We start from the raw sequence: 26,363 nt of genomic DNA, 5'->3' as shown, positions 1-26,363 counted from the left end.
GAATTGAGTCATACAACAGGACTCATTTCCGAAACAACCTCATAGACACCTGGGCCAAGGAACATGGCATTGAATGGTGTACCATATCCCATATCACACACCAGCCTCTGGGAAAATTGAATGATACAATGGACTGTTATAAACTGTACTGAAAGCAATGGGTGCTGGGACATTCAAGAATTGGGATGCAAATTTAGCAGAAGTCACTTGGCTGGTTAATAGTACTGCCCAAACAAACCCCCTACGTACTGTGGAAGGAGATAAGGTCCCCATAGTGCATGTAGGGAACTGGCTGGGAAAGACAGTGTGGGTTACTCCTTCCTTGGGAAAAGGCAAACCCATTTGTGGGATTGCTTTTGCTCAAGGACCCAGGTACACTTGGTGGGTAATGTGGAAGGATGGGGATCCTGTCTCACTACTCAGATACTTCCTGGTTCACTGAAGGTGCAGAATCCTGCAGTATGAGAGATTCCATAGTATTTGTGATATTATGGTATAATAGGATAGCTTCAGAAAACAAAGATATTCCAGGGAGTAACAACACCACATTATTCTACAATTGTAATGAGAGTAGAGCAGATTCTTCAGCTCTGTGGTATTACTTGCATCTCTGAAAGTATGAAAGGAGTGTTTCTCAGAGCTGGGGGGGGGGGGGCACAGGGGACAGCAACCCCGCCCAAGTGTGCCGAAGCAAGGAAGAAGTGGCCTCTTGAGGCCAAATCTCACTGTATTAGATGCATGGAGAACCTCAAAAAATGATCAGTTGTGATAATAATAATAAGATGACGATGGTTGGCAAGTATTTTGCCAACCTTTATTTAAAGGGTGAAGTAAGAAACACACTTTCATATAGCAGTGGTAATGCTATGAATATAGACCACTTGTGATTAACCCTGGTTGCTTAAAGTACCCTAAAACCTATTCCAAACAAAACAAAATCTGTCCTAACATAACAATCAAGAAAGAAAGCCAAGGAGCCCTCAAAGACAGGTTTTATGCATAAAATTAGCTACTAATATTATACACTTAGTATTCTCCAAGCCATAAGACCTTTTTGTTATTGAGCATCAGTTTCAGGGAAGCTAACACTGATTTCTTAATAGATCATTAGTAATTGTTTCAAAACCTAACAGAAGGTCATTATCTGTGATAATACAGATAATGACACACAGTTATGTCACCATTTCAAATTATAGGAGATTTTTTTTCCTAAGTTACTTATCTATATATGATAGACTATAAGCATCCTACTTGACAAAAATCAATGAAAATTCAGAAAACATTATGCTGTTGATAGCATTTGTGAATTACTTTTCCCATACTGTTAATGTTGGCTTCACATCAGTATTTATTTAATGATTTTACCTGCTTGGTGGAGAGGACAGTGACCTCTCTAGATTTACACCCGAGTTCACGTCATGGTGATATAGCTGGCTCGGAAGCTCTCCAATTGGGAAGTTCACACCAGTTCCCTGGGTTATAGGTGCTGAAAAAATAGATCACTGAGAAGAGTGAAAGCTAATCTCTAATATTTTTTACCATCTTTTCATTTCTTAACACTGGGGAAAAAAACATGATGTTATTACATGTTTTCTGCCTCCCACAGAAACCAAGTTCTATCAACGTTTATATATCTTAAAAATTAATCTCCTCCCGAACCCCTAGAAATCCCTTGATGGTTATGCAGACTTAACATATTTATGTACATAATTATTTCAATGTGAAGGAGTGAAAAAACCCATGACATGAAGGTATTATTATTTGTACAAAAAGTAGTCTTCTGCATTGAGACCATATGGTAGTGCTTCCCTTTTCTTTTTCTCAATGACAGAGATGCTGCTTTGCTTATGTATACCTACATGCAAACATACATACAGTCAGTGTTATCTTCACCTCCTTACAGAGGCACTGAGTATTTTAGCATTTCAAGAATAAATTATATGTTGTGGTATATTTCCCTTTGTTCACTCTGTACATTGTTCAGGTTAACTACCTTTGACACTTAAAAAAATAATTGCATGTTGTGTAACATCTGAAAGTTTGTATTTTTCCTGACAGCTAAAAACCACAATTCTTTTGTGACCCAAATGTAAAACAACAATAATAAGACCCCCCCCTACACAACCACCCCACCCCCCCCCTCCCATGGTTAAGAAATCCCACAAAAATCACATGCTTTAAAATTCAATATTAGAATCATAGAATGGTTTGGGTTGGAAGGGACCTTTTAAAGATCATCTAGTCCAACGCCCCTGCCATGGGCAGGGACATCTTTCACTAGATCAGGTTGCTCAAAGCCCCATCCAACCTGACCTTGAACACTTCCAGAGATGGGGCATCCACAACTTCTCTGGGCAACCTGTTCCAGTGTCTCACCACCCTCATCGTAAAACATTTTCTCCTTATGTCCAATCTAAACCTACCTTCTTTCAGTTTAAAACTGTTGCCCCTTGTCCTGTCCCCATCTTTCTTATAAGCCCCCTTTAAGTATTGAAAGGCCACAATAAGGTCTCCCCAGAGCTTTCTCTTCTCCAGGGCAAACAACCCCAACTCTCTCAGCCTTTCTTCATAGGAGAGGTGTTCCAGCCCTCTGATCATTTTTGTGGCCCTCCTCTGGACCCGCTCCAACAGGTCCATGTCTTTCTTGTACTGAGGACTTCAGAGCTGGATGCAGTACTCCAGGTGGGGTCTCACGAGAGCGGAGTAGAGTAGAAGTATATTATGTGCAACAGTCAGCAGCAGAAGGTATGATTTCATAAGGTAACTACAATACTGATACATTTTAAAGTATTTGCCCACTTAAAGAATTTAAACACCTGTCAATTACAAGTAAATCTAATTTTCATATATGCAAATCCTCAACTTCCTCAAAATGATATGACTATGTCTTGAGCAAACACAAAAAAATCCCCAATATGTGTCTTAATACTGCAGGATCACACTGTTCAGTATTTTGCTGATGCAAAAAAAAAAAATTATAATTGTTAGAAGTTAATTCTTGACCATAGTGAATGAAGTTAGAATGACACCTTAAGCCTTGCTAAGTTAATTAAATTCTTAAGCATCCTGTCCTTGTATAAATTAGTTCCCATGTAAGATCTAGGACAGATAGTTTTAGATAGTTCTGTCTCATTTTTGTTCTTGCTCTCATCTAATCATGAAAGATTTTCCTGGGCCATTCCACTGTCATCATCTTGGCAATATATTATGTCATCACTGAAAACACTTCTACACATCACTTTCAAATTTGTTTTTGTTTGTTTTTTAATGAAATCTTGAAATACATTAAATAGCATTTGTACTAATGGGGGGTGGTGCTGAAAAAGCAGTGAAAATTGAAAACGTTTTTTTTAATGCCATAGCATTACAGTAAGTTTTTAGATGTAAATAAAACAGGTCTTCAATCTACATTCATTATATATACAATTTTTTCCTTTTCATCTACAACAAAAGCTTTACTTGCCCTTTGGTATTTTTAAGTTATGCTATCTTTTGTGTCTTTGTGTGTTTTTGTGTGTGCTGGTGTTCATATTCTTTCCAACCCCAAAATAAACTACTGCAATTAAAAACTCAGTACAGGAAGTGCTATAAATAAGAGAAATAGATTAGCCTATAATACATTAGTCATCCTCCCTATCCTTGCTATGATGTAATTTTCCTTTAAGAGGTATGAATTAGAAAGCAAACTAAGAGAAAAGAATAATCAGATGGTTCACAGAATTCAAAGATGTGCAGAATAACCTGAAAAAGTTGAAATTCCAACAAATAAGTTTCATTACCTATGGTAATTTTATTCACATATCAGTCCATGAAGCTGTGCACGAGAACACGCAAAAAATTAATTCAGTTTTTAAATAAGAGATTTCAATCCATATTTGAAGAGACAAAGAAAGCCTTCTACCCATGTTTTTATAAATGCATGCAAGGAACCATAAAATTGTGCTCAAAGTTATCAAAATTCTGCACAACAATAAGCATTTTCTACCCATCTTTGGGCCTGAAACAAACTCCATTCTAATCAATACAAAACCTTAACTTTATTTCAGTAGGCTTTTGATACAGTTCTTAGCATGTGTTAAATCATTAAACGTAATGGTTAACTTACTTCTGGATACCCTCACAAGTTCTGACACATTGAACACTCCAGATTTTATAAAACTATCTTCAAGGTACACTGAAAGAGATCACAATACCATAATCAGTATAATTAGAAGAAAAATAAATATTCAGAAATACACACAGTATATAACAACAGTATAAACATAGAAAGTTCAAAAGTTACACCAAAATACACTGAAAGGAGAACACAGGATGAAATAAGAGCTGAAATGCAAATAGAGGTGTAAAAAAATTTGAGAGTCTAGTCTGTAGGAAAAGAGATTCCTTAATATGTTCATGAAAATTAGCAAGCAGTATGATGAGTTCCTAGTTAGCCATCTGAAAAAAAACCTATATAAAAAACCAGTTCCTTTATTTTCCTTTTTAATTTTTATGTCAGTATCAAACTAAGATCATTATTGACAGGACAAGGCAGTTTCATTATAGGATAGTCAGTAATCCATTTCTGTTGAACAGCTTTTTTGCTTAAATCTTGTCCTGTTGCTAGTGACTTCACATTATCACCTTTGATACCGAATCTTCACTTTAGGCTGAAGAGTGTTTTACTGTTGATGTCAATGAAACCAAGAACTGAGCAATAAAGCTGTTCCCTATTTAAACAGGTTTTTTTACTTACATGCTGAAATATAGATTTAGCAATTTACATTTAGGCAACCAGGTTTTACTAGTTAATAGCATTACCATTTTGGCATTTGTTTACTTATTCTGAGATAGGCAGCTGTCATTTACTTTCCCTGACGCAGAAATTCAGACACATTTTGGAGTAGTGCAATGAAGTAACAACATATATTGATGGATTTCATTATCAGCTATCCCAGTAATGTAGCTACATACCTTTTATATAGACAATTGAGAAACCAAGCCTTCCATGGAAGTCTCTTATCTGTAATTATTAAATAAACTGATATGGCTACATAAGCTGATATGTCTGAACTTGAGATTACATGACATGATGACCTTTATAAGTATGAATACAGTCCATTTATCTTTAGAATTATTGGGATTTATATGCTGTACACATCACTATTCCACTACTATTACATTACTGAGAATCTGCTTTTACAAAGAGGATATGCATGTACGGTATTCATGTGGAACAGCACACTAAACATTGCTTACTGTGGTTTGTATAAAGTAAAATATAGTCTCCTTTCTCATTTAAAAGTGCATTTTTGGTTTGGAAATTACCAAACTTATGTTCCAACTGTTTGAATGCATAATACTAGCATCATAAATACACACAAAAAAGATAGATGTACCTAGTGGAATATTTATCAATATAGAAAATATGATGTCCCTTTTCTCTTAAAGTGTCTTTTAGCAACTACTGTTTTATCATCAAATAATTTAGCATAATAGCACCACTATAATCAGAGACATGACTTTAAGAGTAGTACACTTAAGAGATCTGTCCTTGGGTATACTTGGAGAAGTCTAAGCTTACTTTTCTGGAGCAAGCAAGGAGGGGAGAGAGAGAGGAGTTTCTGCTGATTTTCAGTCTTACTAGTCCTGCAGAGCTGAGTCAGCCAGAACCCCTAACATTATTTACTAGCATACGTATAAATGATGCATCTGACAATGCAAGCTGAAAAATGTGAACACATCCAATTGAGTGCAACCTTGGCAGCCTTCTCTAACATCTGTTATGCTACATCTGTTACAACTATAAGCCAATGTGAAAAGAACAAAAGACACACTTAAAAATGGAAGCAATTTCATATTGTAAAAGGCCACAGGAGCAATTCCAAGTCAACCTTCCAGAGCTGAAAAGCCACTAATAAGTGGAGCTGCAGTAGACATATAGAGTACCATAAATCTATTGAGTCTACTGAATTATTTGGAATGATGCTCTGACAGAGCCATGATGTCTCCATCTTCAAGTTGATGCCATATGATATCACTGTATCTATTTTCATTAGTAGTTTTGTAAATCTTCCCCTCTTTCACCTACTTCTTTTCATGTTCCCTCCCTACTCTTATTTTTAACAGCTTCTCTCAAGTTTTTCCACTTTTTTCTTTCTATTCTCCTTCTCCTAGAAGTTGCAGGCATCTCTGCAATTTTCTTCATCTCCAAGATGACATAGTTTGAAATTACTCAAACTATCACTGCAGTGAGAACAAGACCCAAGGCTCATTTTATTTAGATAAAAAAAATCCTATAGGAGTTTTCTATATATATTATTTCAGGCTTTCTCATAAATTTAGTTTTCCATGTTGGCAATGCTAAGGGCACCCACATAATGTAAAGGGCAATAGGAAGGTTTTCTCCTTGTGATAGCAAAGCAGCAACAGAGAAAGAGTTTTGTGACTGCATGGCATCACTATTTATCATCACACACACACAAAAGGACAAGATAAAACTGGCCATATGCTGCAGAGCGATGGTGTCTGTCTATCACCCTGCAGATTTCACCCCTGCTGTGGATGAGCTACAAATAATCATAACCACAGATATATAAAAATACTTTGCCCGGCATTAGGAAAGAGCAAGAAGACATGCAGATGTTGACAACAACGATGCCTGATTTAATCATTATCTAATGTAACAAAACATTATGAAAATTTGAAGTTAAAACACAGCAACCATAAACACTATATTTTACAGTTATTGAGCTATTTCATTTTGAGCATTATGTTCTAATAGGGAATGCAGATTCCAATGATGTCTTTGAGTACAGAAAAACACACACAGTAAGTTTTGCCGCTAAATTGGAGACATATGAGTTTGATGGATGGATCATTAGATAGATAAGGAATTGGCTCAATGGCTGCATCCAAAGAGTTACAGTCAATGGCTCAATGTGGAAACCAGTAAGGAGTGGTGTCCCTCAGGGGTCCGTACTGGGACCAATACTATTTAATATCTTCATCAACAACATAGACAGTGGGATTGAGTGCACCCTCAGCGAGTTTGCAGATGACACCAAGCTGAGTGGTGCAGTTGATTCGCTTGAGGGAAGGGATGCCATCCAGAGGGACCTGGACAGGCTTGAGGAGTGGGCCCATGGGAACCTCCTAAAGTTCAACAAAGCCAAGTGCAAGGTCCTGCACCTGCATCAGGGCAATCCCCAATATCAATACAGACTGGGGGATGAATGGATTGAGAGCAGCCCTGAGGAGAAGGACTTGGGGATACTGGTGGATGAAAAATTGGACATGAGCCAGCAATGTGTGCTTGCTTCCCAGAAAGCCAATCATATCCTGGGCTGCATCAAAAGAGGCATGGCCAGCAGGTCGAGGGAGGTGATTCTCCCCCTCTACTCCACTCTTGTGAGACCCCACCTGGAGTACTGCATCCAGCTTTGGGGTCCCCAGCACAAGAAAGACATGGACCTATTAGAGTGGGTCCAGAGGAGAGCCACAAAAATTATCAGAGGGCTGGAACACCTCTCCTATGAAGAAAGGCTGAGAGAGTTGGGGTTGTTTGCCCTGGGGAAGAGAAAGCTCTGGGGAGACTTTATTGTGGCCTTTCAATACTTAAAGGGGGCTTATAAGAAAGACAGGGACAGTTTTTACCAGGGTCTGTAGTGACAGGACAATGGGGCAACAGTTTTAAAATGCAAGAGGGCAGATTTTGATTGGACATAAGGAAAACTTTTTTTTAAGATGAGGGTGGTAGGACACTGGAACAGGTTGCCCAGAGAAGTTGTGGATGCCCCACCATTGGAAGTGTTCAAGGTCAGGTTGGACAGGGCTTTGAGCAAGCTGATCTAAGCGGAAGATATGCTAGTCCATGGCAGAGGGGTTGTAACTAGATGATCTTTAAAGGTTCCTTCCAACCCAAACCATTCTATGATGCAGTTTCAGCACCAGTAGAGTTCAGAACTTTTAAATGGTTAAGAATTGAATTTGTGGTAAATAAGTTATTGTTGTCTTCCTGCTGTGCAATAGAAAAAGTGTTCTGCGTTATTAAACTACCGTAATTTGTTGCAGAAACAGGCACTGTAATTATGGTAATATATAAACAGTAAAATTCTGTACTTCAAAATTGAGCACTGCAGAACATTTTGATTTTAAAGATTTGAGAGAGCGCCCTTCACCTTGGGAAGCTGACTTCCCTACTGAACAAGACTTAACATTCATATTCACAGTATTATACTGCATGCAAGAAAGCAATACTCTGTATAGTGTGTAGGGGGGGTTGGTTTGGGTTTTTTTTTCCAAGTATTCCCTAACGTACTGCCCCCATTAACATGTTAAATATAACTTAAATTTACATTCTTACTGTGGGATTCCAAACTGTTCAGTATAGAAACTAAAGCATTTGATAACACTTTATTGTACTACTGCTTCATTGCTCTTAAAGAATGTACTATATCTTTTGATAGCATGATGACACATTGCTGTCCTTGCTAAATCTAATATAAGCACAAAGCATTGCCATTTAATAAGCTTATCTTGTCTGAGAGATGACACTCTCCAAAATGCATTTCTTTATCTTTTTTTTTATCTGAATCCTATAAAAAGAAAGACTTTGCCAAAAGCTGCATAGTGGAATTTCATATAATGAATCGTCGATTCCCAAACCTGTAAACTAACACTAGATATCCCCCCCTTTCAATTTTATTTTTTTAGCATAAAAGACATTCTTATGAAATATATTTTCCTAACAATATTGCAAAGACCAGACCCGTGATGTTAATGATAACAGGCAAAAAGGTTAAGAGTTGAGCAGCAGTTCTGAACAAGCCACTCTAAAATAGCTTGTAAACAAGAGGAACCTGAGATAACCTCCAGTTCTTATACTTCTTCCACCCTATCCCTGGGCTATTGTTGTGGTTTAGCCCCAGTCGGAAATTAACTACCACACAGCTGCTCGCTCACCCTCCCCTCCGGTGGGATGGGGGAGAGAATCGGAAGAGCAAAAGTAAGAAAACTTGTGGGCTGAGATAAGAACAGTTTAATAACTGGAAAAAAATAATACTACTAATAATAATGAATAGTAATGAGAAGGAAAAGAACAAGAGAGAGAGAGAGGAACAAAAACCCAGGGAAGGAAAAAAAAAACAACAGTGATACAACCGCTCACCACCCGCTGACAGACGCCCAGCCTGTTCCCCGAGCAGCAACTGCTACCCCCTGGCCAACTCCCCCCAGTTTACATACTGAGCATGATGTCATATGGTATGGAATAGCCCTTTGGCCAGTTTGGATCAACTATCCTGGCTGTGTCCCCTCCCAGCTTCTTGTGCACCTGGCAGACCATGGGAAGCTGAAAAGCCCTTGACCAGTGTAAACATTACTTAGCAACAACTAAAACATCAGTGTGTTATCAATATTATTCTCATACTAAAATCCAAAACACAGCACTATACCAGCTACTAGGAAGAAAATTAACTCTATCCCAGCCGAAACCAGGACAGTATCCACCCCTTATTCTATACCATCTACGTCATGCCCAGGTCCCATACTTTCCAATACATTCCAATTAATCACCACCACTTTCCCTGTCTTTTGATATATACACACAGCTATCATTCCCTTGGTCTATGGGCCATCCCTCTAAAAGGTCCGCTGAGTTCATTTAGTCCATGACTTTGGGCTCCATCTCTCATAACAGTCCTTCAGGGCAGGAGAGATTGTGTGTGGTCTTGGATTGTTGCATGCTGAAGCCACTTCTGGTTCCATCACTGCTGCACTTTGCTTGGTTTCATCAAAGTTCATTCTTCATTAATCTGGGTGATTCTTACTGTAATACCATTGATATGGTGTATAGTAACCATAAAAGTGATGACACACAGTATTATATAGCAATTAACATCATACCATTTAGTTCATTGGCTATTCTCACCCAAAATCAAATCCCCTTGAGGTACACAGCGGACTTCCCCATCCTTTCGCATTACCCACCAAGTGCACCCAGGTCCTTGAGCAAAAGAAATCCCACGAATGGGTTTGCCTTTGCCTAAGGCATGAATAACCCAGACTGTCTTCCCCAGCATGTTTTTTATGTGCACTACAGGGACCTTATCTCCTTCGACAGTGCGTCAAAGTTTTGATTGGGCAGGGCCAGCTCGATTGGCAGATCCCCTAGTGTTGACTAACCAGGTGGCCTTTGCTAAATGTGTATCCCAATGTTTGAATGTCCCACCACCCATTGCTCGCAGTGTAGTCTTTAACAGTCCATTGTATCTCTCAATTTTCCCAGAGGCTGGTGCATGATAGGGGATGTGATATAACCACTCAATGCCATGCTCTTTGGCCCAGGTGTCTATGAGGTTGTTTCGAAAATGAGTCCCGTTGTCTGACTCAATTCTCTCTGGGGTGCCATGTTGCCATAGGACTTGCTTTTCAAGGCCCAGGATAGTGTTCCGGGCAGTAGCGTGGAGCACGGGATATGTTTCCAGCCATCCGGTGGTTGCTTCCACCATTGTAAGCACATAGCACTTGCCTTGGCGGGTTTGTGGGAGTGTTACAGAATCGATCTGCCAGGCCTCCCCATAATGATATGTCAGCCATTGTCCTCCATACCACAGAGGCTTTAACCACTTGGCTTGTTTAATTGCAGCGCATGTTTCACATTCATGGATAACCTGTGCAATAGTGTCCATGGTCAAGTCCACCCTCGGTCACAAGCCCATCTATATGTTGCATCTCTTCCTTGATGGCCTGAGGTGTCATGGGCCAACCAAGCTATAAATAATTCACCTTTATGTTGCCAGTCCAGATCTACCTGAGCCCCTTCAATCTTAGCAGCCTGATCCACCTGCTGGTTGTTTTGATGTTCTTCAGTGGCCTGACTCTTGGGTATGTGAGCATCTACGTGACGTACTTTTACAACCAGGTTCTCTACCCAGGCAGCAACATCTTGCCACAATGCTGCAGCCCAGATGGGTTTGCCTCTGCGCTGCCAGTTGCTCTCCTTCCATTGCTGTAACCACCCCCACAGGGCATTTGCCACCATCCATGAGTCAGTATAGAGATAGAGCACTGGCCATTTTTCTCATACAGCAATGTCTAAAGCCAGCTGGATGGCTTTTACTTCTGCAAATTGGCTCGATTCACCATCTCCTTCAGCAGTTTCTACCACTTGTCGTATAGGACTCCATACAGCAGCTTTCCATCTCCGAGGCTTTCCTACAACACAACAGGACCCATCAGTGAACAGGGCATACTGCTTCTCATTTGCTGGTCGTTTATTGTACAGTGGGGCCTCCTCAGCACGCATCACCTCCTCCTCTGGCGATATTCCAAAATCTTTGCCTTCTGGCCAGTCCACGATTACTTCCAAGATTCCTGGGCGATTGGGGTTTCCTATTCGAGCCCATTGTGTGATCAGTGCAACCCACTTACTCCACATAGCATCAGTTGCATGATGTGTAGAGGGGACCCTCCCTTTGAACATCCAGCCCAGCACCAGTAGTTGGGGTGCCAGGAGGAGCTGTGCTTCAGTACCAACCACTTCTGAAGCAGCTCGAACCCCTTCATATGCTGCCAATATCTCTTTTTCAGTTGGAGTATAGCGGGCCTCGGATCCTCTGTATCCCCGACTCCAAAACCCTAGGGGTCGACCTCGAGTCTCCGCTGGTGCTTTCTGCCAGAGGCACCAGGTAGGGCCATTCTCCCCAGCTGTGGTGTAGAGCACATTCTAAACATCTTGCCCTGCCCGGACTGGCCCAAGGGCTACTGCATGCACTATCTCCTGTTTAATTTGTTCAAAGGCTTGTCGTTGCTCAGGGCCCCACTTGAAATCGTTCTTCTTCCAGGACACTTGATAGAGAGGGCTTACGATCAGACTGTAATTTGGAATATGCGTTCTCCAAAAACCCACAAGGCCTAAGAAAGCTTGTGTTTCCTTTTTGCTAGTTGGTGGAGACATGGCTGTTATTTTGTTGATCACATCCATTGGGATCTGACGACGTCCATCTTGCCATTTTATTCCTAAAAACTGGATCTCCCGTGCAGGTCCCTTGACCTTACTTTGTGTTCTGGGAAAACCGGCCTTCAGGAGGATTTGGACTATTTTCTTCCCTTTCTCAAAAACTTCTTCTGCTGTGTTGCCCCACACAATAATGTCATCAATATATTGCAGGTGTTCTGGAGACTCACCCCGTTCTAGTGCTGTCTGGATCAATCCATGGCAAATGGTAGGGCTGTGTTTCCATCCCTGGGGCAGTCGATTCCAGGTGTAATGAACACCCCTCCAAGTAAAAGCAAACTGTGGCCTGCACTCTGCTGCCAAAGGGACTGAGAAGAACGCATTAGCTATATCAATTGTAGCATACCACTTGGCTGCCTTTGACTCCAGTTAGTATTGCAGTTCCAGCATGTCCAGCACGGCAGCACTCAATGGCAGCGTGACTTCATTCAGGCCACGATAGTCTACTGTTAGTCTCCACTCTCCATTAGACTTTCACACTGGCCATATAGGACTGTTAAAAGGTGAACGAGTCTTGCTGATCACTCCTTGGCTCTCCAGTCAACGAATCAGCTTATGGATGGGAATCAGGGAGTCTCAGTTGGTACGTTATTGCCACCTGTGCACTGTTGTGGTAGCAATGGGCACCTGTTGTTCTTTGACCCTCAGCAATCCCACAACAGAAGGGTCCTCTGAGAGACCAGGCAAAGTAGACAGCTGTTTAATTTCCTCCATCTCCAAGGCAGCTATACCAAAAGCCCACCAGTACCCTTTTGGGTCCTTGAAATACCCTCTCCTGAGGTAGTCTATGCCAAGGATGCATGGAGCCTCTGGGCCAGTCACAATGGGGTGCTTTTGCCACTCGTTCCCAGTTAGGCTTACTTCGGCCTCCAATACAGTTAGCTGTTGGGATCCCCCTGTCACTCCAGAAATACAGATGGGTTCTGCCCCTATATAGCTTGATGGCATTTAGGGGACACTGTGCACTGGTGTCTACTAGAGCTTTATACTCCTGTGGGTCTGATGTGCCAGGCCATTGAACCCACACAGTCCAGTAAACCTGGTTGTCCCTTTCCTCCACCTGGCTGGAGGCCGGGCACCTCTAGTCCTGGTCATAGTATTCATTACCCATTTCTTGTACCTACGAGTCAGGAGCTCCTTCATTAAAATCAGGAGTAAGATCAGCCCTTCTACTCTGTCTGGGGAACTGTCCACTGGAAACCGGAGCAGCAATTTTCCTGGAAGAACCCCCTTTGGTGATTGTTTTTCCTTGCAACTCACGTACCCGTGCCTCTCTAGGGTCGAGGTAGGTTTTCCATCCCACTTCCTCATGTCCTCTCCGTGGTCACGCAGGTAAAACCATAAGGTGCCCCATGGTGTATACCCTCTATATCCTCTCTCTTGAGCAGAGGAACACTGACTCCTAATAGCTGAGATACTGGTCTGTACAGGTGGAGAGTAGGACCTATCCTCTTCGAGCTGCTGGACCTCCCGGGACATTTTCTCTGTTGGACCCTCTCTGTCTTTGCAGGTCAGTATTGCCAATGAGTTGGCACATGATGATGGTGCATTCCGTACCAAATTCCGCCACATGGGTCGCATGCACTGGACTTCATGTGGATCTTTGGGTCGTCATCCAGGTCACCATAAATCACCTCCAGTACGACTAATTTCCTCAGGTACTGGATACCTCTCTCCATGGTGGTCCACTTGCCCGGCTGACATATAACATCTTCCTTGAAGGGATATCTTTCCTTCATAGCTGACAGGAGTCGCCTCCAGAGGCTGAGGGCTTGTGCCCCTTTTCCAATCGCTTTGTCAATGCCCCCTTCCCTAGAAAGGGATCCCAGATGTTTGGCTTCCCTACCCTCTAATTCCAGGCTACTGGCCCTATTATCCCAGCATCGGAGAAGCCAGGAGACAACGTGCTTGCCTGGACAACAGCTGAAAATTTTTCGCATGTCTCGCAGCTCACTCAGGGATAGAGATCGGGTGGTTTCCGTCTCATTTACGACTTCTTCCTCTTCCTCCTCCTCTCCTTGAGATGACCCTGCTTTTTCATCTTCCCTTTCTAAACGAGCTGACTTTCGCATCCAAGATTTCTTTTTGTGTATAGGGGCAAGTGATACTGGCACAGGTTGGTTCTCTGGTTCAGCTGCAGCGCCTGTCATGGGGATTGGAGTAACCGCAGCACCTCTCTCTGGGGTCGGAGTAGCCGCAGTGCCTGTCACTGGGGTTGGAGTGGATGCAGTGATTTGTGTCTCCCTAGAATTGCCAGGGTGACAGCATACTTTTTCAAAATATTCTACTAATTTTTCAGGATTCTGCACTTGTTCAGGGGTGAAGTTCCAAAACACCGGAGGTGCCCACCATCCTAGGCATTTGCCCATGCTATCCCACACACCCTGCCACTCATAACTATCCCGCTTGGGGCAGATCTCTGGATGATATTCTGGAATTGCTTATTAACCTTAGACAAAACTGAAACAGTATTCTCAAGAAATACCAATAGATGTATCTTAACTACCCAAGGATGTTCAAGATACTGAAAAGTTATTGTAACGAAGGAGGGAACATTGTAGAAGAAAGTAGCGAAGGTGCCATTCTGTATTTCCTCCATAAAAATCCTCTCAGAGGAAGAAGTATAATTGCTAATTGTCTCCATAAGGTGGTACCCGATGTACAGTAATGGTTTCAGTATGACACTTAGATACCAAAGTAAACCCAAGGTCACTGTTTTAATAACAAATCTCACAGGCAAAACATCACTAATCACTGCAGAGCGCAGCAAACTGCAAAAACCAACACCGATCTTTAACACATATAGCAAAAAAATGAGCATGGTGCAGATCAGGTAAACCAATATCGAGAACAGATGAATCAATATCGTGGCCCACAACTACTAACAGATCTAATTTCCTTAATACGCTCTGGTTAATCTGTTATTATCTCAAACCCTTCAAGCCCCACGTTGGGCACCAAAAAGGACTGTTGTAGTTTAGCCCCAGTCGGCAATTAACTACCACACAGCCACTCGCTCACCCTCCCACCTCCCAAGGGGATGGGGGAGAGAAGCTGAAGAGCAAAAGAAAGAAAACTTGTGGGCTGAGATAAGAACAGTTTAATAATTGGAACAAAATAATAATAATAATAATAATAAATTGTAACGAGAAGGAAAACAACAAGAGAGAGAGAGAGGAACAAAAACCCAGGGAAGAAAAAAAAAACAGTGATGCAACCGCTCACCACCTGCCGACCGATGCCCAGCCCGTCCCCAAGCAGCGATCGCTACCCCCTGGCCAACTCCCCCCAGTTTATATACTGAGCATGACGCCATATGGTATGGAATAGCCTTTTGGCCAGTTTGGATCAACTATCCTGGCTGTGCCCCCTCCCAGCTTCTTGTGCACCTGGCAGAGCATGAGAAGCTGACAAGTCCTTGACCAGCGTAAACACCACTTAGCAACAGCCAAAACATCAGTGTGCTATCAATATTATTCTCATACTAAAATCCAAAACACAGCACTATATCAGCTACTAGGAAGAAAATTAACTCTATCCCAGCCGAAACCAGGACAGCTCTGCACCCAAGATCTGAGTTATGATTATCAGTTTTAAGCATTTTGATTTTTTAAAATGAAAAAAATCTGAAAGTATTGAAAAATATTTTCAACTTGCACTAACATGTACTGTACGGGCCTTGTTCTCAAGTTACTTAAAAGCTTACCAGTTACATCTGGCTTTACAAATCTTTAACCAGCCTTTTTAGTGTGTTCTGATTTAATTGCACTTTAATGAATGCCCATTTATGTTCTGCGGTATACTGTCTAGTGTCAAAACATGAAATTGCTTCCTGCTACCATTAAATATCTTCCCCCCCAATATGGCCTTGATTTTGAACATCTTATAAAGCAGAAGTAAGGATCCAATCAGTGTAGGAAATATTTAGTTTCACTGTATTTTTTTTTTTTTGAAAGTGGAATTATAAATGAGTAGGTAGACTTCCCAGCAGTGAGATAGATTCAATTACAATGGCTGCTCTGAAGAGAAGGTAATGGAAGCCTGAGCCTTTTATCCAGCACTTTACATCACCTAACTTAAAGCCTAGCCTATCGTGTTAAGTGCTGGATGCTACTACAGGTTTGTTTAACCTCTGAACAGCTATGATTAAAGATAAGAGGAGCAGTCAAGATTGAACTATTTTATCACAATGTCTGAAAATAGACATTTTAAGGACTAGCTCCCATTACTTTCCACAGCAGTAAACATCAACAGAGAGCTCTTAAAATTTCTGTTGGAATACTAATAGCATAAATCTACTACTCAGTAAGGCTGATGCAAAATTAGTCTCACAATCCTATATATGTTTACTATGAAGTCTAGCAAATTTCTGACTCTTTCTTATTGGATGCATTTTGGAAGCCAATATCTTGAACAGAGTAAGAAAAACATATTACCATGGATCCAAAATTTCTCCAAAGGGAACTTGGAGCAGACAACATGAGCCAAGAAGCAATGCAGATTTCAGCAGTGATGTCAGTTGTAATGGCTGAATTAAGGCCCTGGCCAACTTACAAACATCATAGATAGAGGTGATTTTTTTGTTACCATGTGATTGTCTCTGGCCTTATTGTATGGCTACAGTTGATTTTTTTCCTACAAATTGCAGTGATGTGTGTTCCCTGACCCAGTTACAAGTTGTAAGTCCCTTGACTAAATTGAATTTTAGCATAGTAAGGACCTAAGAAGGTGCCTGTCAAATGCTAACAAGCTATAGTCAAAATTTTAAAAAGATATCAGGGAAACTGTTTTCTAACATTTCAGCAATTATCTAGTACCCAAAACAAGACTTTGGAATTCTAACTTCTAACATAACCAGTATTTAGTAAATTCACCGTTGCATATGCTTCTGACTACAAATCATTGTGCGCACCATTGAGCATGAGTGCATCTGAAGTGAAAAAAACAGCATCAATTTAGAAAGCACATCATCACACACTAGCTTATTAGAAGACAACTAGTCTATCCAAATGAAAACGCAAAGACAGTTTTAAATAAACAGGCTGCAGAAGTCACCCAAACCAATATTCAAACAGGATGCATAGCCATCACTGGAGGAAAAAAAGGAGGGGGGCTGTGGAATTTGTAGGTTTCTGATCATCAAGATAGGTGTGCTGGTTTTGGCTGGGATAGAGTTAATTTTCTTCATAGTAGCTAGTATGGGGCTATGTTTTGAATTTGTGCTGAAAACAGTGTTGATAACACAGGGATGTTTTAGTTATTGCTGAGCAGTGCTTACACAGAGTCAAGGCCTTTTCTGCTTCTCACCCCACCCTACCAGCGAGTAGGCTGGGGGTGCACAAGAAGTTGGGAGGGGACACAGCTGGGACAGCTGACCCCAACTGACCAAACGGATATTCCATACCATATGACATCATGTTCAGTATATAAAGCTGGGGGAAGAAGAAGGAAGGGGGAACGTTCAGAGTGATGGCGTTTTGTTGGGAAGCCAAGTAACCGTTATGCATGATGGAGCCCTGCTTTCCTGGAGATGGCTGAACACCTGCCTGCTGATGGGAAGTAGTGAATGAATTCCTTGTTTTGTTTTGCTCGCATGCGTGGCTTTTGCTTTACTTATTAAACTGTCTTTATCTCAACCCACGAGTTTTCTCACTTTTACCCTTCACTTTGTATAAATAACTTAATATTCATTAGCACAGGGAATTGAACCTGAGTCTTCCTCACTCCAGATAAATACCCTGACTGAGGTTTTCCAACTAATACTCTCAGTCTCCAAGTATTTTCAGTTTAGGATCTTCCCAAGCCAGATGTTGTTTCAGTCCATTTAGTAACCCTCAGTGGATTTCTCTTCCATTAACTTGTCCAGTCTCTCTTTAAACTCATGTAAGCTTTTACCAGCCAACACACTTTTAGCATCCCTGAACCAATCTGGACAAAAATAGTGTTCAAACTCCTCTCTGGAGGAAGCGTCTCTCACTCTGGTGCAGTTCATCTATCTGTTTGGAGCCAACTTAACTCCTACAAAGAAGTGACCCTTACAACCTGTCTCACAAAAAGTTTTCTGAAGAGCAAGTTTCATTCTTTTGCAATGTACCAGCTAAAAGCTGCTGAAAAATAAAACTTAGAGGAGAGTACCCCCTGGATCTTGCTACAGAAGTTACATACCACTCCCACCACAATCTACACCATCTTAACACTGTAATATGCAATAAGAGTATTTCATGCATTTTAAGGAACCTATTATAAAGAATTCCAACACATTCACCTAATGTTCTTTTGTTTGGCAAGTGATATTACCCTCCCTTTATGGTTAAGGCAAATTACCAGAAACCCTACAAAATTCTGCACTCCAGCCAAACCTAGAAAACCCCACTTTTAACATCAACCGCCTCGCTAGCTACCAGTCAGTTTCCAACCTCCTTTTTCCTCAGCAATGTCTTTAAGGCGGCAGTGGCATCCAAAGCTGAGAGCACCCGTCCCTTGCCAACATCCTGGCTCCTTGATACACAAGTATCAGATCAAAATATGATATAAGAACCTTCTGGCATTGCTGGACCCCGTGCTCCTGGCCTGGGATAGAAAACACTCCTCGGAGTGGATATTCTCTGGGATTTTGACAGAAGTGACTACATGGTCCTAATAGGAGTCTTGTTAAGTTTAGTAAGTAAAAGCAGGACATCATTCATTCTTCTCAGACTTTAAGGTATGCAGCCTCCCTCTTGTTCCCTTGAACAGTCCCAAATCTCTATCTTATCAAGTCCCACAAACCTCAGTGCTTCTTTCCTCTTTAATCCTAACACAGTACCACTTAAGGAAACAGAGAGGCTGTAAGTTCACGCATCCTCAAATAGGCAGATGATATCCAGTTATGCATCCATCCAGCTCTCATCCCTTTTTAAACAAGGGGTTTCAAGGGAAGCAAGTATAGCTTCAATTTTCTCTTCCCACTCAGCAACAGATAAAAGGAATAATATCACCAACAACGTCTTCAAAGACAGATAAAATGTTGAGATCAAATTTAAAAGCAAGTAGTTTCATAATGAAACTAGACATTAATCTCTCTGCTTTACATCACTCTACCTCCTGGGAAGCTGGAGTTCTTGGAAAAGATGTCAAAGGGGTATTTGATCTCAACCCAGCAGGCGAGCCAAAAGGAAGCCCATAGGGCTTGTCTTCTCCGAGCCCTATAGTTCTAGCTTTGGCAGCAATGTTACTCCTCTGGTGATTGCCAAAGGAGAGTACAGATGGAGTTGACAATGTGGATTGGTGGGAATAGATTAACCAGAGGATGTTATCCTCACCAGTGACATACATAACTGTACTTCCCTAACCCAAATGTTAAATGGCCCTCGAAAAAGAAAGAACACATGAAATGAGATGAGGGTCCGGACCCTGCAGTCAGCTCCTCAAACCCATAGGCTACAGATTTGATCCTCCAAAATGAGGTGATACATTTGGCTTTTTTCCTTACACTTGCAAACAGAGATATTTTAAAATAAAAATAAATGTTCTAAAGCTGAATGGTTCCAAGTCTTACAAACCCCTAATTATCCTGAAGGAAATTTTGTGAGCTTAGTGTGTGTTTAAGTTTGCTGTTGTGACTTCTTAGATGGGGTGAATTTTGTAGTGGGTTTTTTTGTTTGTTTGTTTGTTTTAAATTGGTACGATACATCATTTGTGTCATATATTCAAGAGAGAATTAAAAGCCTTACCATATAACCCACACAGTTTGGAGGGAACAGTATCAAAGTCTGCATTCAAGAGTGATTTTAAACTTCAATATAAGCCTACACAATAAAGAAAACACTTTAAAAAAATCACTGCATATCATGAGTTTTTCTGCCTTTATCTGTCTAAAACATATCCAAAATACATACAGGAAGATTGAAGCTGTTTATATTATAGAAGCAATGGAAATTGTTTTTTAACATTATATAACCAGCTCTGATTGTTTTACCACCTTTGGCCATTCCCATCCAACATGTGTAGCATATTCCAATACTTTTGATCATATCTGTAATACAACACTATATAATCACAATGTAGATTGTTTTCCCTAATGTCTGCATAGATCCAGAAAATACTTATTTACATGTAACAGCCCAGCATTACACAATTATTACTTTGCTAGACTTAGTGTGATTCACTTAGCAAACTGAGTTAGCCCCAACTTCTTTCAGATAGACACTTTGAGAGCTGAAATGAGAAGATTCCTTGCCCATTAAGAAACCTGATAGTATGAGGAAGCCTCTGACACACTTGTTTGTCTTATCCTGATAAAATTAATAAAACAAAGTTTTACAGGATTTACCGGCATAGCCTATTTGATTACAGGAATAACTCCATAAAAATAAGAAGAGTTTTTGCACAATATGTGGAATGGCAAAATCTGGTTTTGATTTTCTCTTTTACTTTTTTTGAGAGAAGTCAGTGATTTCATGGAAACAATCACTTCAATCACCTTGCCCCAAAAAGACCATTAATACACCCTACTAACAGCATGTGAAAGCAAACAAAAACCCCAGAGCTATGAGTTGATAAGCTTTGAGAGAAAATGAACATATTTACATTTTACAAGGTATGCATTAAAAAAAAATTACAGGAAAGATGCAGCTTGTAGTTCAAGTCACAAACTTTAAAGGAAGGGCAATTTTATGTCACCCATGGTGAAAGAATAATTGTAGCATTTGGAGGTTTGAGATTGTGCTGGTTTTGGCTGGGATAGAGTTAGTTTTCTTCATAGTAGCTTGTATGGGGCTATTTTTTAGATTTGTGATGAAAATAGTGTTGATAACACAGGGATGTTTTAGTTATTGCTGAGCAGTGCTTACACAGAGTCAAGGCCTTTTCTGCTTCTCACCCCACCCCACCAGCGAGTAGGCTGGGGGTGCACAAGAAGTTGGGAGGGGACACAGCTGGGACAGCTGACCCCAACTGACCAAACGGATATTCCATACCATATGATGTCATGCTCAGCAATAAAAACAGGAGGGGAAGTTTGCTGGGGTTGCCATTGCTCAGGGACTGGCAGGTCATCAGTCAGCTGGTGGTAAACTTTTTTTTTTTTTTAAATTTAACCCATGAGTTTTTGCACTTTTACCCTTCTGATTCTCTCCCCCATCCCACTGGGGGGAGTGAGTGAGCAGCTGTGTGGTGCTTAGTTGCTGGCTGGGGTTAAACCACAGAAATTAATGTTATTTAGGTTCTTGTTTCCTTGTTTTTCTGCCCATCCCCCACTTATGAATTTCTAAGAAGCAGCAAAAGAAAAATTCTTTTGATTGAGCAAGTCTTAATGAAACCACAGCTGAGGCATTGCCAGTCCAAGAGAGCTAATATCATCCCACTTTATCCTCATTATATGTACTTACCAGTGCAAAACACATTGCTGACCAATTATGTTCTCTTTAACTATTAACAGTAATATCTCTTTTCTTGGACAAAGTTAGATTGCATGTGTCTTGGAACTCATATTTACCTGGTGGATTCCTGGCAGGATCACTGTGGCTTGGACTTCCTGATTGTCCAGAATCTGTAAAGAAATAAAAGAAAACAAATAAAATAATAATAGTAAATTAAAAAACAAACAAATAACCCAAACCACAGAGTAATATGTTTTGAAATTATCATTTAATACCCTCCTTTAATATCCTCCTTCAGTATTAAACTAGTACTTAACTTTGTGCTTTAAAAGTCATTTCCCTGCCTTTCTATATGAAGGCATTACTGTACGAACACATTATATGTAACTCATTTTATACAAAACTAGAAATACTGTGAAAGATGTAATGATTCTGACAGAAGGAACTCAAAGATCACTGAATTAGGACAAGAAAGTCATTCAGGTAAATATTCAGGATGTAGACAAAGGTACCTTTTCATTCCCTTCTCTTCCATCCCCCAAATATTATATTGCATAACCATCAAAGTAAGACTGCTTCTTCTGATAAAATGACCAGAAAATCATACTAGACAAGACAAGTAACAGAATTTGTTATAGTGAATCCTGTTTTTTTTACCCTTCCTTTAAAACATGAACGCATTGGTTGACTCCACAGACACAGAGACTGCACTGATGACCAATTTGATACAGTTCATTTCACTATGAAATGAAGTTGATGCAACATAAGAACTGACAAAACCCAAACCCCCTGGACTTCAAAGAATACATTCTCCTCCTGATAGGTGCACCTAATGAATCAAGAGAATAATACAATTTGATGTTAACACAGTAAATTCTACTGTTAGCAGCTTCTAACAAGCATAATCAGCTGCCCCTGACCCAGGGTACTTAGAGCCTTTACTGCAGCTATGCCCTAATTAGGGAGGGTCAAGTACCCTTTTAGCTGGTGCTAGGGACAGGCCTTATATAAGAGCTAGGCCTGCAATGTACCTTCTAGAGTGCAGTCAACATTGTCTTTGAAGAGCTGTGAAGGAGTTACAGGAGGAAGTCAGTAGGCTGTAAGTGCACTGTCCTCTAAACTGAAGAAAGGACAAATATGCCTTCAAGCAAAGCATCTGGGCCACCTGACTCTAAACTATGGAAGACCACCAGAAAGAAGCAGCAAGTGATGGTAATGGGTGATTCCCTGATGTAGGGAACAGAGATACCCATCTGCCCACCTGACCTATCATCTAGAGAGGCTTGCTGCTTTCTGGGGGCCCAGATGCAGAATATTGTGCAGAGGCTGCCAAAGCTTGTCTGACCCCCTACTGTTCCATGTGAATCTGTGAGTGAACAGGAAGACCTGACACCGTACAAGCATCACTCTGATGCTGTTAAAGTCTCCACATATCTGTTGGGGGTTGACTTCAGTCACTACTGTGAACAAAAAGTATTATGACTACCTCCCAAACTGTCATCCTTAAGCGGGTACATCATAGCAAATTTGAGCCTAGTTTTGTACCAGTGTAAAGACCATACCAACTGCAACTTTTTACCTTTTAAAGCTTGTCAGCTCAGAACACTGTCATGGTAGTAAAGACTATATAGCAATGAAGAAGCAAAACACTTCCTCCACTTAAAAAAATTTAAAAATTTGCAAAAATACAAAACCCCAAAAAGATAGTCTTCCATCTGTATATTTGTAAAGTTTACTGTTAATTATTTTCCTAGTTTTACTATGCACCTACATTCTAGCACCTATGGCATTTTAATCTGACAAAACAACCAATTAGATTGATAAGTTTCCTAGTGACTTGTAGCAAATTAAATTTTCAAAAGCAACTTTATTGTTTAAGTTACCATTTCTAGAGCTGATAGAATTAAAGCTGTATAATAAGTTAAGGTTACATGCATTGTCCTCACCATCTCTAATGATATTAAGATATTTGTCAAGGTGCAACAAGGGGGATAACGCAGCTGGCAGGGCAAGGGCCTCACTAGTCAGGGTCCAATCCCAAGCGAGGCAAGCAGGACAGACTCAGATATAGCAGCCAGGTTCAATCAAGAGTCCAGATCCTTAGGTGAGCTCATGGCAATGAGGCTGTTCCAAGGTCAAGCCAGGAAGTTAATCTGCAGGTCAGGGACAGGTCTGGTGAGGGTAGCCAGGGTCAGACACAGTCCATTGATCACCAGGTAGGTCTGAGGTCAAACCAGGAAGTCAGTTTGTGGGTTAGGGTCCAGATTAACAAGGTCTATGGTTAGGTACATACATGGCTATAGTTCAGCTGAAGACAGAGAATGAAGGCCCAGGCCTGAGCTAAAATAGGGCTCCTAGGCCCATGGGTAGAGGGTGTGGGTGGAGACTGCAGGTGAGGCTAGTCAGGGCCATTACAACTATTAGCGCACTTGGGGCCCTGACATTGCTTATCATATATATATTAGCAATGTTTTATTGTATTTAATATCTACTAAAACAATACTATAAACAAGACACTGGAATTTGCCTTCTAGAAGTATGTTAAATTGAGGGGGCTTCCCCCCCCCACATTTTTAAAGGCTACTGTATTTACCAGAATGACTTTCACTGAGTTTGGCTAACAGGCTATCTGTTAGAAAATGTTAACTGCAACCATTTTCTTTACTGTGTAAACCCACAGATTTTCTGTATGAATCACAGTTCACACAGAGAGGAAAGCAGCACTTCACAAAAGCAAAGAGGCCTTCCCTGTGAGAAAGACATGTCTACAGGATGAAATTTCACATCTGTTTCCCAACAGTACAGATTTCATTTGCAATATATGTTCCCTTTCATTACACATAGATTGAAGCTGTGCACTACAGAATTACTTTTTTAAAAAATAATTTCATTATTATCCATACTCTACAAGTCATCCTTCTGTATTCACCAGGATTGCTATAGAATAGAATACTATTATTTCACTTGGTAAGTATACCAGGCTCTAGCTCTACATTTTTTTAAATGTACTTATATTCATACAAATGATGCTAAATGGGAAGTTTGGAAAACTGAAGTCAGACATTTAGCTACAAGACTTGGAGCGACAGCTTACGACTCTCTACATGACACTGATCTTCCAAACTCCATCAGCCATGTTGTGAAAGGAACATTCATTGCTAGACTGCAAAGACTCCATCATACCCTCCAATTTTATGAAGAAGGATTCTCATTGGTGTTAGCTTCAGTCAGCTTGTATACCTGGTTTCTACAAATTTAAATAAGTACCAAAGAAGTCATTTGTGTGCAGAAACTCTTAAACTGACACAAAAATAATGCCCCTGATTACTACTGATGTGGAGAATATTCAAATCTCAAGGAAGCCTTCTTATCTCAGTAAAAAAAAACATTTTGGCCATATAAAAAAAGGATCACAGAGTATTTAAACTCAAAGGATCATGGGATATGCTTCCAAGCACACACATGTAAGTGCAGAAACAGTGAGGACACAGTGACCTGGGGCTTTGTTGCCAAAATGCCTGAATGTCAGTCTGGCTAATCCAGTTTATCAAACTTGAGTGCTGTTAGCAGTGAAGACATAACATGCAATGCATAGGGGATTTAGAACAGCAAAGGTCATGACTGACTTCCAGGTTCATCTCCTATTTTAGACCTGCTGCTGCCAAGTCACCAAACTGGCCATTGTCAAGACTGTTAAATTTTTTTCAAAGTGTTTTAATTTGGTAAATAAAAAGTGGTAATTAAATCAACATTTTGTAATGTCTTTCTGATTTATAATCTAATTTAAATTAATTGACTCAGCCTTTGTTTAGTTTTTAAACTTCCTTAGTTAAAAAGTGGAATTCTGGGAGTAAATCCAGTTTTTGTACAAATGAAACAAATCCAAGGACCTAGAAACACTTTTTAGAACCAAAATAGCAATAGGAATACTTATCTTTTCAGCTTTGCGGCCCATGTACAGATTTTTTTAAAAAAATTTCCACATTTATGTAAAATAAATCATGACACATTCAAAATATTTCTTATTCACTTTATAAAGATCATATGTATCTCTTTTTGGAAACTGAAAAACTTTCCCCATCTATGTTGTAAGATACATTGTGCATGGGATTTAAATTTATTTATATTTTTTTTAATGCCCTGAAACAGATGCTTACTGTATTTCATAATATTAGCTAACATCTTTTTTGTCATGTACTTAAGAATACTTAAGAAGCAATTTACATAGGTATCTTGCCACATGTGGATGAATGTGAAAAATGAAGTTTCCTTCCCAAACTTGCTGAATTCAGTAGGAAAAGATAAGATGTGAATGCTTAATTTTATCCACCTGGAAGATACTGTGAATGCTAGTTATACTCTTTGACACTGAGTTGCTCTTGGAAACCAAGAAATCTTTTATGTTTAGGTATGTGCCATAAAGGGCCTTCATTATAGATCCTTCAGGAAAAAAAAGCAGAAGATAGAACACAGTGAAAGACTTATTCTGGGGTTTAGAAAACTATATACAATGATGTACTGTATGAATGAAAATGTTCATATTCTCAGGTAAGGAAGAGAAATTTGCTTGCATGTATCTTTGACCAATTAATAAACTGGTTTCACAGGCCATTCCATTCCTTTGTAAAAGACACAAAGAATGACCCTCATTTTCATGTACTGTATCTAAGTAAAAATGGGGGTGGGGGGGATCTTGGCCTTATGGAAGGCAACAGGAATTTTGCCATTGACTCTCATACAGCCAGTATTTCATTTTCTCTTAGTAGTTGAGGTCAGTAATGCAACAAGAGTTCAGGGAGAGAAAATGCTTTCCACTACATAAGACTATTTCTAAACATGGGAGAATAATGACGACTGAAAAAAAATCACTTTTGTTCACTATGGGTTGATGTGAGCAGCCCAAAAGGCAGCCTGGTTAGAAGGGGAAAATTGCTGAACAAAAGAAAATGTCTGCCAGCCTGGGAACTGTGAGCCTGGGAACTAGGCCTGGGAACCAGAAGTATTCT

General features: G+C 40.3%; 1 protein-coding gene across 1 annotated transcript in view; it reads right to left on the bottom strand.

Moving 5' to 3' along the window:
* Positions 1–26,363, bottom strand: part of LOC140650715 (nuclear factor 1 B-type-like) — a 220,449-nt gene that overhangs the window by 66,540 nt on the left and 127,546 nt on the right. Inside the window, exons 3-5 of the mRNA XM_072859418.1 lie at positions 21,474–21,527; positions 4,106–4,174; positions 1,366–1,486 (exon numbers count right to left, since the gene is read on the bottom strand). Of these exons, the coding sequence (XP_072715519.1) occupies positions 1,366–1,486; positions 4,106–4,174; positions 21,474–21,527 (244 nt within the window). The remainder of the gene's footprint in view (positions 1–1,365; positions 1,487–4,105; positions 4,175–21,473; positions 21,528–26,363) is intronic.

This window comes from Ciconia boyciana, chromosome 4 (genome assembly GCF_034638445.1).
Source record: "Ciconia boyciana chromosome 4, ASM3463844v1, whole genome shotgun sequence".
Lineage (NCBI taxonomy): Eukaryota > Metazoa > Chordata > Aves > Ciconiiformes > Ciconiidae > Ciconia > Ciconia boyciana.
The sequence above is the reverse complement of the archived record's forward strand: the minus strand, read 5'-3'. Positions and strand labels throughout refer to the sequence as shown.